This window comes from Delphinapterus leucas, chromosome 9 (assembly GCF_059928025.1).
Source record: "Delphinapterus leucas isolate spDelLeu-1000000601 "Yukka" chromosome 9, BTC_Dleu_Yukka2, whole genome shotgun sequence".
Taxonomy (NCBI): domain Eukaryota; kingdom Metazoa; phylum Chordata; class Mammalia; order Artiodactyla; family Monodontidae; genus Delphinapterus; species Delphinapterus leucas.
The window spans coordinates 55,414,900-55,431,378 of record NC_143137.1 but is presented as its reverse complement, the minus strand read 5'-3'; the positions used below and the strand labels follow the sequence as shown (position 1 = coordinate 55,431,378).

Below are 16,479 nucleotides of genomic sequence, written 5' to 3'. Positions count from 1 at the left end.
GCTCATAGTTGCTCTCTGGGAACTGTACTGGATTCACAGGCTTGAGACCCCAGCAAACATGCTGCCATAGCTGATCAGATGAGTATGATTACATTACCTAAGCTGACAAATTCCTCCCTTATCTAAAATTATTTTCTGTTACTTGCCAACAGAAACCTTAATTAATACAATCAGATTCCTATGGCTCTAATTAAACGTAAGTGGAATATATTCAGTCTAGTGACCGTTTCAGAACCTAACTAAAATGAAATCATACCAGGGTTGACAAAGGTTGGATGTTAACTACAGGTTAATTTCTGCAAAAATCCACCTTATCAGACTTACAAGATTTTAAAATACAGATGAGGAAGAAGTACAAAGAAAATAATAGCACAAAACCACTCAAGAAGTATGAATTAAATTCCTGGTTAACATAACAAGTATTTACTAGTTTTTTCAAAATAATACATAATAAGCAAATGGCTTTTAAATATTTATTTGTTCTGGAAAATATAAGAAAATTTTTTAAAATTCGTTCCTAAAAATTTAATAAATTTTGTTCTATTAGTAATACTTACATGCTGGAATTGAATCTGTAATTTTTGACTCTGTTCTGTCAACTCTAAAAATTCTCTCATTGTCTCATCCTTTTCTCTTCTCGCTTGTTGTAAATTAGCAGTGAGTTGGGTTATGATGCCATCTCTCTGTTTAATGGCAGCTTCAAATTCTTGCAACTAAAATACATCAGTGAAAATTAAGTGTGCTATATTTAATTTTTTTTAACAAAATTAAATATCAGTACAGCTAACTTCTTCAAAAATATGATATTCAAAATGCATTGGCAGAATTTTCACAATCTGTAAGCATATTTGAAAGCTATTATCTTGCGGGAATTAGTTTTACTTCCAAATCAACTTTTAAAAAACCATCTGAACTAGGGAACAAAATACATTAGATTTGACTTATCCAAATATCTACTTCTAGAAGGACAAGTGTCTTTATATTTAGGGATGCTCCAATGTTTGTAGGCATTACCATCATAGGCATGTTTAAGCCTTACTTGTTTCTAAAGAAGATGAAACTGAAATATATTCTGTCATCCTTATCAATGTCTTATTTCACCTTGTTTTCATAACTGACTGCCACAAACAACAGATGTTATTTTAACCACAAGAAGTTACTTACAAAGACTGGCTGACATTTTTAATGAGTTTAAGTCAATATATTGACGGATGTGGTATGCAACATAATTTTCTCTCAGGCTGCTTACAAAAACATCTATCCCTACTGAAGTGATGTCAGTCTAGCTATCTCATAAAGTTAAAAAAAAGATCTCATTATATTAGCCTTGTTAATGGACTAGTTTTAAGTGATGTTGTTTATGATATGTATAAGGACAAATATTATGAGGTGACTTGAAGTTACCATTTTAAAAAACCCATCTTTAAAGAATGTACCTATACTATCATTCAAATTACCTATTTTTGTTTTGTAACAAACCAAAAGCCACATAAGGTAAACACACCTGCTTCAGTCCTTCAGTCCCACAGGTGGCCCTCATTTCTTCTAGTTCTCTGTTTAGCTCTTCAATCTCATGTTGTTTCCCAGCCAATTCATTTTCCATCATCTCTAGGTGGGTCTGATTGTACTGTGCTCCATGTTCAGAATAAGAATCATCAACAACAAATTCTTCTTCCTAAACCAATCCAGATTTTTAATAATTCAGTACTAGCAACATTCCCTCAGGAAAAGGGACTCAAAATCTGAATCCTACAGCAAAGTCTAATTTTAAACATCACTCATCACCTGGGAGTTTACTGGCATGACAACCTACTTTGTTGCTAATGTGATATATATACCTCAAGAGCAAAAACAAGATATCTGCAAATTCAGTTACAATTGAGTTTTATACCAAAAGGTGGATAATTTTGTTTTGTTACACATTAAAAGCATTTAGAAATCACACAATGAAAGAAGTACATATAGGGAAAAGCTTTGTTAGTAACCAAATGGTTTTAAATAGAATAAAACATTAGTATAATGAGTAGTTTTAAATACTGTACCCTTAATAAATTTGTAGGCTTTCCTGTTCTCGTCACAAAACTGCAACCATTTACCTGTATAAAAACAATTTCCTGAAATATTATGGTTTTAGAATTTTATTTAAAGCTAACAATTATATTTGTGCTAACTGTACTCATGCTTTTCTTATGCCTAAGGAAAATGCCTCATTGGCAAAAACAGATATAGTGATTAAATTTAAACATCTAAAAGACATTATGACCATTTCAAATGCCAAAGAATTCCTCATACATTTGAGTGCTTACAATGCAAAAGACACTGTGCTATACACATTTTCATTTAAGTGAATTAAGATTCTAAGTACAGTTTCTCTTTTGTCTTCAGAAGAATAACTATAAACCTCTACTTACAAGATCCTCCTCTACAAAACACTGCCTTAAAATCATTTAAATAATTGTTTTTTGATTAAGCCCTATTCATTTTAAAGTAAAACTGTTTACTGATGTAAATCTATTGAAGGTTGGCAAGCAGGTGAAGAAGTAGGAGGAGATGTCAAGAGCTGAGGAAAACTCCTCCAAGAACTTTCCCCTGAGTGTACTATGATAGCCATGCCAACTCTGACAGATGTGGAGATTTTCCAGAATACAGATGTCTCTATCACAGACATTTTGTGGTAGGACGCAGGAGGTTGGCAGAATATGTCTCTGGGGTTGACCTGGTGGGAGATTAATTTCAGATCAATTAATCTACTCAATAATACCTTCCTTCCCCCTAACAGCAAACAAGTGAATTTCATTCCTATTTATGTTTAATTTCTCACAATTCTGTTAACAGAATCCAAGATAATGAAGTTTTTACTGTTGAAATACACAGAATAGAATAACTTAGAATTAGGATTAGGTTGATATGGATCACACCACTTTAAAAAGTGAAGATCCTAATTAAGAGTTCTTTCCAGAGTTTGATTCCTTTTTTTTCCCCCAAGGATAATTTCAAAAACCAAAGCTTAAAGTTAAAAAAAAATTTCACCTTTATGGCAACACATTATTAGAATTCGTGAAAACTATTAAAACACAGCAATACTAACTCTATTAAGATTATTAATAAAGTCACTTGCAATAACTTTCAAATTAAATTCTAAATTTCAATTAGCTTTTTTTTTTTTTTTTCCAATTAGCTTTTCTTGATTTTGAAATGAAGCACTTTGATAAACATCTACTAAACTTCTCCTTTAGGGTAACAGTATAATGAAATGGATTTTATGAATATTTTCAAATATCATATTAAGCAAAGGATATTCCTTTAAGTAGTGATGATATCACTTACATAAATTAGTTATCTATTTATAATAATTGAATCTAACACATTAAATAGCCAACATTCAGCTTAACTGTTCTCTAAGTTGAGCACATTTCACACTTCAGCAAGTCATATGTATTGGCTTCTTAAAATACTACATGACTGTTTTTCAAAACTTAATTGTTATTATAATAAATATTAAAATCTTGTCAATATTAACAGTTCTTAAAAATTTAATATCATGTAAATAGGTAATAAGATTATACACCAGAACTAAACTATATTTCAAAGTTAGAAAAGAAACAACAGATTAGGATCATTAATAGTTAGCAATAAATGATTATATTTTTTAATCTAGATAATTACTTCACTGATACCTAACAGGTAGAGCATTTATCTCATCTTCTTACACTAGCGTTTTAACACAATACTTGATAAATCATAATATGAAGGCACATTAATAGCTTGAAACATGAAGATTAGATGAACAGACTCCTCCAACTGATGAAACCTTAACTTTACTTAATATCGTTCTTTACTGTGGCATTTTTCAAAGTCATTTAACCTTTAGGCTATACTAATATAGTCTTTTTGAATTCATAATTTACTCAATCTGTGTAGACAACTTGAAGATTTGGGAAAGTACAAATAAGGTACATTCTAAATTTTAAAATGTTCTGTAGAGTAAGTATCATCTCCTAAAAATACTGCTATTCAGAAAGAATCAGAGGAAAGATGACTCTTATTTTAAAAATCATAAAATGTTCTTCACACAAAAACTTTTCCTTTCAGTGGACATCAGTTCAAAAACACAGAAGAACAACTCACTATTTATGATTAACACCTTATCCTTATTACATTTAATTTGGCAGTATGTACAAAAATATTAATAATGGATGTTTTAATAAAAAATAAGAAGAATCTAATAGTTCATAAAGTTCATAAAAATTACAGGAGTTCAGTGTGCCTAGCTGACTCCTGGAATTAGAGCCAAGAAACTAATGAAGTTAAGATCATTCATTCAAAGTCAAAGTTAAGTATCAAGCACCATGTTGTACACCTTCAATATATAAGCTGAGACAGGGAGGGAGAAAATGAAAATAAGGTGAAGTTAAAAAGAAGAAAGAAAGAAACCCAAGTCAAAGTTGAAAAGCTAAGTTTACGTTACTTAATGGCTGGCTATAGGCTATGTCTCCAACTCCAGCCAGTCACTTCATAAATGTCGTGAGTCCTGTTAAGTGACTTGGTTAAGAAGTTCTGAATAATCAGTTGAAGTCCATAAAAAGACTGTATGCCCTGTCATCATTTCATCTTTCTATACATAGCAAAGCATATTTATTTACTTGTCTTATCTCTGTATGTTGCCTGTAGCATTTCCAACTTTCCCCAAATAACCCTGCTCTAATGGTATCGATAAAAATATTTTATGTAAATATGGTATTTTAGATATGAAATGTCCCTTCACCAAGAACTGAAAAGATTATGTATAATTTAAATTAACTCGTAAGAAGGGTATTTTTTATTTAGTCTGATTTCTCTAGTATACATAATTGGATATATTTTTATACAGAACAGATTTTCGGGAGATCACAGGATAAAATTATCTGACTAATCCTTTCTAGACCTGAATCCATTTTTTAATCCAAGGGGTATACTAGCCACAGAAGTCAAGAACATTAAGCACATACCGTATCTATCAAAATAAAATTTCTAAACTAATTGCTAATTAAACATAGAATCAGAATCTGAAATCCTTCTGAGAATAAATTGTTGAAAGAATTCTCATCACTCATTTGTTTCATATAAACTTAGTGTGAAGAAAAGCATACATCTAGTGAAGCACAGTAAAAAAAACCACAAGCTTTGCTGATTGTTTTTTATATATCAAACATCATACTAAAATTACCAAATAACCCTCAAAACTACCCTGTGATATAGATATTATTTCCCCTATTTTACAGGTAAGGAAACTGTATTTCAGAGTTTAAGTGATGTGTCCAAATTCATCCTGCTCAGAGGTGAATAAGCTGAAATTTGAAAATAGGACTTTCTGGCTCCAAAGCCCCTTCTCTTTTACATCACCTTATTTCCCTATGTACCAGAAAAATGACAGTGATATTTAGACAAAATACAAGATAATTATGTGTCTTATGATTAAAACCATGTAATTTTGAAATTTTAAGAATATTCAATTGCAAACCAGAGCAGCCAAGACTGTTATACTTCATAAATCTGTTATTTGTAGTGAAGTTATATGTGTTGCCTAGAAAGGAATTTCATTTTAGAGGTCCCTTAAGAGTTCTAATATGAAGAGTATTACAGTGTGAGATTTACTCCTTGTTTATTTTTTTATTTTTATTGAAATATAGTTGACGTAGCATGTTGTGTATTCTTTGGTTTATAAATCTGACCTACTGAAGATTTTTCTGCCTCCTAAGAATGTGAATATGGCTTAAAAGTCCCCTGAAATTCTAGCTCAGTCAAACCAGTCCAATGTCATTAAATCAAGTAGCTAAAGACCCAAAACTAGTCCAGAGTATCATGGATTGAAGCAGTACCCATTTTAGCAATCTTCATGAGACATCAAATATTTCACAGACTATCAATTTTATACTATTTTCTATACACAGAGTAAATTATGTAAATTTCTCAAAGTATAATCCATTATGAATCTAGGCCCAAAATGGATAATATTAGAAGGATTATGATTCAAATCTGGTCAAATCTGTCAAAGATTATTTCATAACTATCTTTCAACGTAACCTTCAAAATCACTAATTTTTTCAACTTATAAATCAGCTAATCAATTGAATTTTTGTGACCAGTGTTAGAAAGAGAAAGTATCAGAGGACTGGTCACATAGTAAAGTATCTTTTCCTGAAAGTTTGGTTTAAAAAAATATGTATGTATGAATATGTATATATTACTCATGTGCACAATTATTCATGTATACAACTATACACATATATGTAATACACATGTAAATATATAAAATTACCTACACATATATGTGTAAAATATATTTCTTATTGTTAAATCATGGACAACATGCTTTGTTTTTTAATTCGTATTACTTTTTTAAAAAAATAAATTTATTTGTTTATTTATTTTTGGCTGCATTGGGTCTTCACTGCTGCGCACAGGCTTCCTCTAGTTGCAGCACGTGGGCTTCTCATTGCGGTGGCTTCTCTTTGTGGCACAGTATGGGCTCTAGGCACGTGGGCTTCAGTAGTTGTGGCACGCGGGCTCAGTAGTTGTGGCTCGCGGGCTCTAGAGCACAGGCTCAGTAGTTGTGGCGCATGGGCTTAGTTGCTCCATGACATGTGGGATCTTCCCAGACATGGGCTTGAACCCGTGTGCATTGTCAGGACAGCTTCTTAACCACTGAACCACCAGGGAAGACCTGGACCACATGCTTTAACTTTTATCTGTAGGACTTATATTTAAAATTATGTGTACCTCATTTTGAAACACATCATATTTACTAGGTATCACAATAAAAATTTAAAATATAAATTTTAACCAAATTTCACAGGCATGTATTAGATGGTCTGATCTGTAGCCACCTGGATTATAAAAAAAATTCACTTTGGTATAAAGAAAAAAAATGCATTTGTGGAATCCTGGGCTGCCCAAAAGTCACCAGTAGTTCAAGTGCCAAACCATCGTAAACTTCAATCAAAAAAGACAAGCTCTAAGAATTAAGGTATTATGGAAGAGAAAAGCAATGTTTTCATATCTAAGCCCCAAATTTAAAGTCACAAGTGCAGATTCTCTGAATTGCAAGCTGTAATTTTAAACTGAGATACTTCCCATAAAGGCAAATTTATGTAGCCTAAACTGGGAACTAATTTATTTATTTAACCTTGGTTAATTATTTCCCTGACCAGATCACTAATAAGTATATTCCCAGCTTTTAAACACATTAAACTTTTGAAGTGTAAAAGTTTTCACTCCCATTAGCAATCCAAAACAGTAATAAGTTCATTTAAGTACATGAAGCTTTTTTTTCTTTCCTAATAGACACCTACAATAAATCAAAACTTATAGAATACACTGAATTGTTGAACCATTCAAAGTAAAGTTTTCCATGTCCTCAAATACTGGACCAAAAAAAATGACAATCATATCTAAAAGAATAAGAAAAAGATAAAATGACATACACTTTTATTAACACAAAAAGAAGGTATTTCCTAAAGTGTCCAATGCCCACGTTAGCTTTTATCACCTAAATTAAAAATCACTACTGCAACATTAATTTCAATAAATGAATTTATGTAATTAACTAGAATTCAAGCAGTTGTAAAAAGCATTACACAAAATAAAATACCCTATAATATGAAATGTTTACTGTGTTAAATATGGATACCTTATATCATGTATCCTAGAAACCCAATTTCAAACACTTTCCTAGAAACTAAAACAAGGCCTCAATCTAATTAAGGACCAACTTATTCAAACAGATTTAAGACTTTAGTTAATAATCTGAAAAAAAGATATGTCAGAAAAATATAAACTTCAGGTTTTCTAGGTCATTTACATTACATCATACTGTGCTATATTCTTATTATATTTATAAAAACATAAAGCATGTGAGTTGCAAGTAACAGAGTACTAATAATCAACAGTAATTTCAAAAACATATGAAATGTCAATCACAGTGTTACTTATCCTTACCTCTGAACTATAATCATCTGCTGTGGTTGAAATTTCACTTTCCGGCTAAAACAGAAAGTAAAAACTGATTATATTAAAGCCCTTCTACTGCGTCCCCTCTCCAAATATTGTACTTTATTAGCCCATTATTATTGGTAACTTATGATAGAAAACTCAAAAAATATTACTAAAAAACAGGCAAAAAATTATTAAAATTCTTTTAAAATTCCACTCTGATTATGAATCACAATGGCTAAATAACACATCTAAAATTTATCACTAGGCAGTTTTCTAAATATAAAAGTATCAAGAAGTACTTTCACACAGGGTCTTTTATACACTACAAATCATTTGTAAGACAAAAGCACCAAAAAAGATATCATCCCTCTAATTCTTACATCTCTTTTAAATAAAATAAAATCTTAAACTGTTACTCCAAAAAGTTCAATTTCTTTAAAATGAAGAATCATCAAATTTTGGTGCTAGAAAAGTAGCAACAACTTGAAGAAAATTACCAACCTCTCTTGTTATTAACACTGTTGCAGCTTACAAAAAACTTTCAAAGACATTCTTGCTTCATCCTTACATCCCTGGGATTTGGGTATGAAGTGAGTGGCTTTTCTAAACTTCCCTCAGCTTAGAAGTACTAGGAAGAGTCAAAGAGGAAACCTAAATTTTCACTGCTTTCACTGTTCACATGCTCTCATCAAATCTAAGAATCTAATTTTACAAGTGAGAAAAGAGACCCAGATATTTCATTTTTTCACTCAACAAATATGAACCATATATGAACCCAATATAGAAGCAACTACATAAAACAAATACTAATGGACATAAAGGGAGAAACTGATGGAAATATAATAATAATAGGAGACGTTAACACCCCTCTGACATCAATGGACAGATCTTCCAGACAGAAAATCAATAAAGCAACAGAGATCGTAAATGACACAATAGAACAGTTAGACTTAACTGATATTTTCAGGACATGACATCCCCCCAAAACAGACTACATTCTTTTCAAGCGCACATGGAATATTCTCTGGGATAGACCACATACTAGGACACATGACAAGCCTAAACAAATTTAAAAGAATAGAAATTATTTCAAGCATCTTTTTTGATCACAACAGCATGAAAGTAGAAATCAACTGCAGAGAGAAAAATGAGAAAAAATGATTACAGGGAAACTAAACAATATGCTACTAAAAAACTAATGGCTCAACAATGAAATTAAAAAAATACCTTGAGACAAATGACAATGAAAACACAACCATACAAAAGCTATGAAATGCAGCAAAAGCAGTCCTAAGAGGGAAGTTCACAGTGACACAGGACTTGCTCAAAAAACAAGAAATTTTTCAAATCAACAACCTAACCTACCACCTAAAAGAATTAGAAGAAGAAAAAGCAAAACCTAAAGTCAGCAGAAGGAAGGAAATAATAAAGATCAGAGAGGAAATAAATAAAACAGAAATTTAAAAAACAATAGAGGACTTCCCTGGTGGTGCAGTGGTTGAGAGTCCACCTGCCGATGCAGGGGATACGGGTTCGTGCCCCGGTCCAGGAAGATCCCACACGCTGTGGAGCGGCTGGGCCCGTGGGCCATGGCTGCTGAGCCTGCGCATGTGGAACCTGTGCTCCGCAATGGGAGAGGCTACAACAGTGAGAGGCCTGCATACACCCCCCCAAATAAAACAAAATAAAACAAAATAAAACATAGAAATAATCACCAAATAAAAATCACCAAATCAAATAAAAACCAAGAGCTGGTGTTTTGAAAGGAAAAAATCAACAAACCTCTGGCAGGGATCACCAAGAAGAAAAGAGGACCAAAATAAAATAAGAAATGAAAGAGGAGAAATAACAACCAATACCACAGAAATACAAAAATCCATAAGAGAATACTATTAACAATTATGTGCCAACAAGTTGGACAACCTAGAAGAAATGGACCAGTTTCTAGAAACATACAGCCCACCAAAACTGAATCAAGAAGAAATAGAGGATTTGAACAGACTGATCACTAGAAGTGAAACAGAATCTGTAATTTTAAAAAACTCCCTTCAAACAAAAGTCCAGAACTGGATGGCTTCACTGGGAGATTACTAAACATACAAAGAAGAACTTATATCAATCCTGCTCAAATTCTTCCAAAAGATTAAAGGGGAGGGAAAACTCCCAAAGTCATTGTATGAAGCCACTATCACCTTGATACCCAAACCAGACAAAGATACCACAAAAAAAGAAAATTACCATACAATATTTTTGATGAATATAGATGTGAAAATCCTCCACAAAATATTAGCAAACCAAATCCACCAACACATTAAAAAGGATCATATGGGCTTTCCTGGTGGCGCAGTGGTTGAGAGTCGGCCTGCTGATGCAGGGGACACGGGTTTGTGCCCCGGTCCGGGAAGATCCCACATGCTGTGGAGCGGCTGGGCCCGTGAGCAATGGTTGCTGAACCTGTGCGTCCGGAGCCTGTGCTCCGCAACAGGAGAGGTCACAACAGTGAGAGGCCCGTGTACCGCAAAACAAACAAACAAAGAAAAGGATCATACACCATGATTATGCTGGATTCATCTGAGGTTCACAAGGATGGTTCAACATATGCAAATCAATCAATGTGATACACATCAACAGAAGAAAAGACAAAAACCACGTGATCATCTCAATAGCTGCAGAAAAAGCATTTGATAAAATTCAACATCCATTCTTTTTTAAGAATTAAAAAAATTTTTATTTTATATTGGAATATAGTTGATTAACAATGTTGTGTTAGTTTCAGGTGTACAGCAAAGTGATTCAGTTATACATACACATGTATCTATTCTTTTTCAAGTTCTTTTCCCATTTAGGTTATTACAGACTACTAAGCAGAATTTGCTGTACTATACAGTAGGTCCTTGTTGGTTATCTTATTTTATTATCATTCCACTTTTGTGTTCATGTTATTGAATACAATTAAACATAATGTTTACATCTATAAAATTATCCTGTGTATACACATAAAGAAACATTAAAAAATTCTAATAGGGTTATATATTTTAAATACAGCAGTGTGTACATGTTAATCTCAAACTCCCAATCTATCCCTCCCCCCACCCTTCCCCCTGGTAACCATAAATTCATTCTCTAAGTCTGTGAGTCTGTTTCTGTTTTGTAAATAAGTTCATTTGTATCATTTTTTTAGATTCCACATATAAACAATATCATATGATATTTGTCTTTCTCTGTCTGACTTACTTCACTCTGTATGAAAGACTCTAGGTCCATCCATCATTCTTCTTAGTGGCTGAGTAATATTCCATTGTATATATATGTACCACATCTTCTTTATCCATTCAGCTGTCAATGGATATTTACACTGTTTCCATGTCTTAGCTATTGTAAACAGCACTGCAATGAACACTGGGGTGCATGTATCCTTTTGAACCATGGTTTTCTCCAGATATATGCTCAGGAGTGGGATTACTGGATCATATGTTAGCTCTATTTTTAGTTTTTTAAGGAACCTCCATACTGTTCTTCATAGTGGCTATACCAATTTATATTCCCACCAGTATAGGAGGGTTCCCTTTTCTCCACACCCTCTCCAGCATTTACTGTTTGTAGACTTTGTAATGATGGCCATTCTGACTGGTGTGAGGTGGTATCTCATTGTAGTTTTGATGTGCATTTCTCTAATAATTAGCGATGTTGAGCATCTTTTCACGTGCCTCTTGGCCATCTGTATATCTTCTTTGGTGAAATGCCTATATAGGTCTCCTGCCCATTTTTTGATTGGGTTGTTTGTTTTTCTGATATTAAGCCATATGAGCTGTTTGTAAGTTTTGGAGATTAATCCATTGTCGGTCACATCACTTGCAAATATTTTCTCCTATTCTGTGCGTTGTCTTTTCATTTTGTTGACGGTTTCCTTTGCTGTGCAAAAGCTTTTGGGTTTAATTAGGTGTTTTTTTTTCTTTTTATTTCCATTACTCTAGGAGACGGATCGAAAAAGATATTGCTGCAATTTATGCCAAAGAGTGTTCTGCCTATGTTTTCCTCTAAGAGTTTTATACTATTCGGTCTTATGTTTAGGTCTTTAATCCATTTTGAGTTTATTTTTGCGAGATATCCATTCATGATAAAAACTCTTACTAAAGTTGGTATAGAGGGAACATATCTCAACATAATAAAAGTTATTTATCACAAACTCACAGCCAACATAATACTCATATGATTACCATATGATCCAGCAATTCCACTCCTGGGCATGTATCTGGAGAAAACTCTAATTGGAAAAGATACGTGCACCCCAATGTTCACAGCAGTACTATTTACAATAGCTAAGACACAGAAACAACCTAAGTGTCCATCGACAGATGAATGGATGAAGAAGATGTGAGATAGATATATATATATATATATATATATATATATAATGGAATATTGCTCAGCCATAAAAAAAAGAAATAATGCCATTTGCAGCAACATGCATGGACTCAGAGATTATCATAGTAAGTGAAATAAGTCAAACAGAGAAAGACAAACATCATATGATATAAAAAAAATGACACAAATGAACTTATTTACAAAACAGAAACAAACTCACAGACGTAGAAAACAAACTTATGGTTACCAAAGAGGAAAGGCAGGGAGTGATAAATTAGAACTTTGGGATTAGCAGATACAATCTACTATATATAAAATAGATAAACAACAAGATCCTACTGTATAGCACATGGAACTATATTCTATATCTTGTAATAAACCCTTGTAATAATGGAAAAGAATCTAAATAAGTACATATACATATATATGGATGCATATATATACATAAGTATATGTATATATACTTATAATTGAATCACTTTGCTGTACACCAGAAACTAACACAACATTGTAAATCAACTATATTTCAATTTAAAAACATTAAAAATTTTTTAAAAAGCTGATTCATGGGCCCCACCCAGACCTGCTGAATCAGAATCTACATTTTAAAAAAGATCCCACATGTGATCTGTATATACATGGAAGTCTGAGAAGTATTCCTCCAAAATGGAGAAAGATAATAAAGTACCTGTACAATGAGCCCCCAAAAATTAACAGAAACAAAAAACAAAAAAAACCCAACCAAACAAACAAAAAAAGCAAAAACCGAAAAAAAACCAAACAGGAAGCATCACCGTCTCCTTTCTCATCTATACTTACGGGAATTTTATTCAGCACTCAAGATCAAGTTCCAAGTCAACCTCCTCTCTGATGTAGTTATGATGCCAGGAACAGAAATAAGCTTACTCCTATTCTGAAATCCTGTAGCAGTGGTTCCTAACTTATGTGGCCCTCTTTTAAATCTAAAACACTTTCATGGGACTTCCCAGGTGGTCCAGTGGTTAAGAATCCACCTGCCAATGCAGGGGACATCGGTTCGATCTCTGGTCTGGGAAGATACCACATGCCACGGGCAACTGAGCCAATGTGCCACAACTACTGAGCTTGCGCACCGCAACTACTGAAGCCAGTGTGCTCTAGAGCCTGTGTGCCGCACCTACTGAGCCCACACGCTGCAACTACTGAAGTCTGCACACTCTGGGGCGCACGTGCCACAACTACTGAGCCTGCATGCTGCAACTACTGAGCCTGCATGCTGCAACTACTGAAGCCCGTGCACCTAGAGCCTGTGCTCAGCAACAAGAGAAGCCACCGCAATGAGAAGCCTGTGCACTGCAACAAAGAGTAGCCTCCACTCGCCACAACTAGAGAAAGCCTGTGTGCAGCAATGAAGACCCAGCGCGGCCAAAAAAAAAGCCAAAAAAAACCCACTTTCATGATGCAAGTCCTTATGGTTCGCTCACTTATTTATTCTTTTAAATGGCTATTGATTAAATGCATATTGTGTACTAAGAACTGTGCTACTGAGGATAAAATGGTGAACAAGACACTCTGCACTTGAAATGCTAAAATTCCAGTGAAAGCCCAAGTATTGATTTGTTAGGCAGAAAATGAAAATAAAAACATCTTCAAATCAAATCAAGCACCATGGTTACTATATTGTATTATACAAAAGATCTAGATTTCAACAAAAAATTACAAATACAGGGCTTCCCTGGTGGCACAGTGGTTAAGAATCCACCTGCCAATGCAGGGGACACGGGTTCAAGCCCTGGTCCGGGAAGATCCCAAATGCCGTGGAGCAACTAAGCCCGTGTGCCACAACTACTGAGCCTGCACTCTAGAGCCCACGTGCCACAACTACTGAAGCCCGCGTGCCTAGAGCATGTGCTATGCAACAAAAGAAGCCACCGCAATGAGAAGCCTGCACACCACAATGAAGAGTAGCCCCTGTTCTTTGCAACTAGAGAAAGCTCACTTGCAGCAAAGAAGACCAATGCAGCCAAAAATAAATAAATAAATATTTTTAAAATTACAAATACACAAAGAAAAAGGAAAGTATGGCCCATACACAAGAAAAACAGTAGTCAGTAGAAACTGTCCCTGAGGAAACATAGATATTGGACTTAACAGACAAAGATTTTAAATTAGCTATTTTTTAAAAAGTCAAATAAATGAAGGAAATAATGTCTAAAAAACTAAAGAAAATTATAAGAACAATGCCTCGCCAAATAGGGAATATAAAAAAAGAAAGAATTTATAAAAGAACCAAAGAGAAATTCTGGAGTTAAAAGTAAAGTAACAGAAATGTAAAATTCACTAGAGAGGCTTAACAGGAGATCTGAGGAGGAAGAAGAATCAGAGCAAACTTCAATATAGTTCAACTGAAATTATCCAGTCTGAGAAAAAGAAAAAAGAATTTAAAAAAAATGAACAGATCATCAAAGACCTGTGCAACAAACATACTAATTTAACATATGAATAAGGGAGACTCAGAAGGAGAGGAAAGGGTCAGAAAGAATATTCAAAGATATGATGGCTGAAAACTTCCCAAAGTTGATGAAAAACATTAATCTATGTATCCAAAATGTTCAAAAAACTCTAAGAAGGAAAAACTCAGATCCACTTTTATGATGAATAGCAAATCTCTATGGCATTTCTGACTCTTGACTAAAGCTCAAATCCCTATATATCTAAATCCTATTTCCACCTAAATATGCCAGGGCACAATCCAAATGATAATTTTTTGCCTTGTATAACACTCTTCCTCCTAAGCATCCCATTGTTCTCTACTCCTGGTCTTGGTAGCTCCACCATCCCACCCACCACCCAATCCACTCTTAACTTCTCCCTCATCTCCTTATTCTTGAAATTTCCATCATTAACGGGAGGAAGAAAATTAGCCATTATTGTGGAAAACTTTCTATGGGCCAGGTACAGCCTCCCTCTGTTCACCATTACCACCATCCTATCCTGATCACTTTGAGATCCATTTAAAACTAAACTACTTAAGGTTTCCAAATCACATCACACTGTTTCATGTCTTTGAGAATGCTGATTCTTTAGCATGGAGGTTGTCTGCCCTACTTCTTTGCCTCTAGCTAACTCTAACTTACACCTCAAGACTTGGTTCTCTTCCTGGAAACTTTCCCAAATAACACAAGACTGATTTGGGCATTCCCCCAAATCATGGTACTTTAGGGCACCATGTGCATTGTTGCTAGCATGGCTCTAATCAAGGTACACAGCCTATCTTACTTACATCCACCTTCCCCACTAGAGTGACTTTCAAGGATAGAGACTGTCATATTTATCTTTGTATCCTTGGTGCTCAATCTTTGGTGTAATACAGCTGCTCAGTAAGTGTTTGTTAAATCAAGCTCACAAAAATCGCATAGGGTGCTAATGAGTGTTGTCATTACAACAACTTTACACTTAGAATGCTAGTATTTAAAATTCTGGAGGAATACTTACTTCAACAGAGAAGACCTGGTCATGTTTAACTATTTCTCCACTGTGTAGAGTTCTCATTATTGTGGATTCAGGAGTCACAGCTGATCCTAATTTCTGAGAACTATTTGTGCACATCTCATCACTCTGTGATTGCTCAATATTCACAGCATGGTATGCTGACATGTCATGTTTACTACTTGAAGTTTTCCTCTTTTTTTTCTGCTTCTTAGGATTCTGCCCATCAGACTGAGCTTTCCTTTGTCGAAACTGGGCAAGCTACAGAAAAAAAAAATCATCGTTATTGTCAAAGATAATTTTTCTTTATCAGCACTAAGAAAAAAGTAGATTTGGAGTCACTTTCTTTAAAAGATCAACCCATCACTAAAATGATGGCAAAATAATGGACCATGGTTACTGTGTTTAACACAAAAATGACTACTAATTGCAAAGAAACTAGGTATTTCTGAATGACTGCTGTTCAAATGTTGAGAAGAACCAAAAATATTATGTCTAAAGAAAATATCATGTCTATTCTACCCCAGAGTCGGGGAGAATAAAAAACAGGCATTCTCATTCACTGTTCAGTGAGAGTATAATCTCTGGATATGAGATTATATGAAAACATAGGAGCTCTAAATGCATTTGCTTTGTGGAATTTCTGCAACTTCCACTTACGTATATTAGTAA

The 16,479-nt window shown here is 34.0% G+C and overlaps 1 protein-coding gene across 15 annotated transcripts in view; it reads right to left on the bottom strand.

Annotated features, from left to right (window-relative positions):
* AKAP9 (A-kinase anchoring protein 9) overlaps positions 1-16,479 on the bottom strand; it is a 149,664-nt gene that overhangs the window by 111,479 nt on the left and 21,706 nt on the right. For 10 of the 15 annotated variants that reach the window (XM_022585485.3, XM_022585503.3, XM_022585513.3 and 7 more), the window contains exons 2-6: positions 15,814-16,068; positions 7,978-8,022; positions 2,043-2,096; positions 1,505-1,675; positions 558-713 (exon numbers count right to left, since the gene is read on the bottom strand). In XM_022585485.3, the coding sequence (XP_022441193.3) occupies positions 558-713; positions 1,505-1,675; positions 2,043-2,096; positions 7,978-8,022; positions 15,814-16,068 (681 nt within the window). Of the gene's footprint in view, positions 1-557; positions 714-1,504; positions 1,676-2,042; positions 2,717-7,977; positions 8,023-15,813; positions 16,069-16,479 lie in introns of those variants that run through there. The other 5 variants (XM_089917612.1, XM_022585565.3, XM_089917613.1 and 2 more) reach the window with 5 other exon arrangements.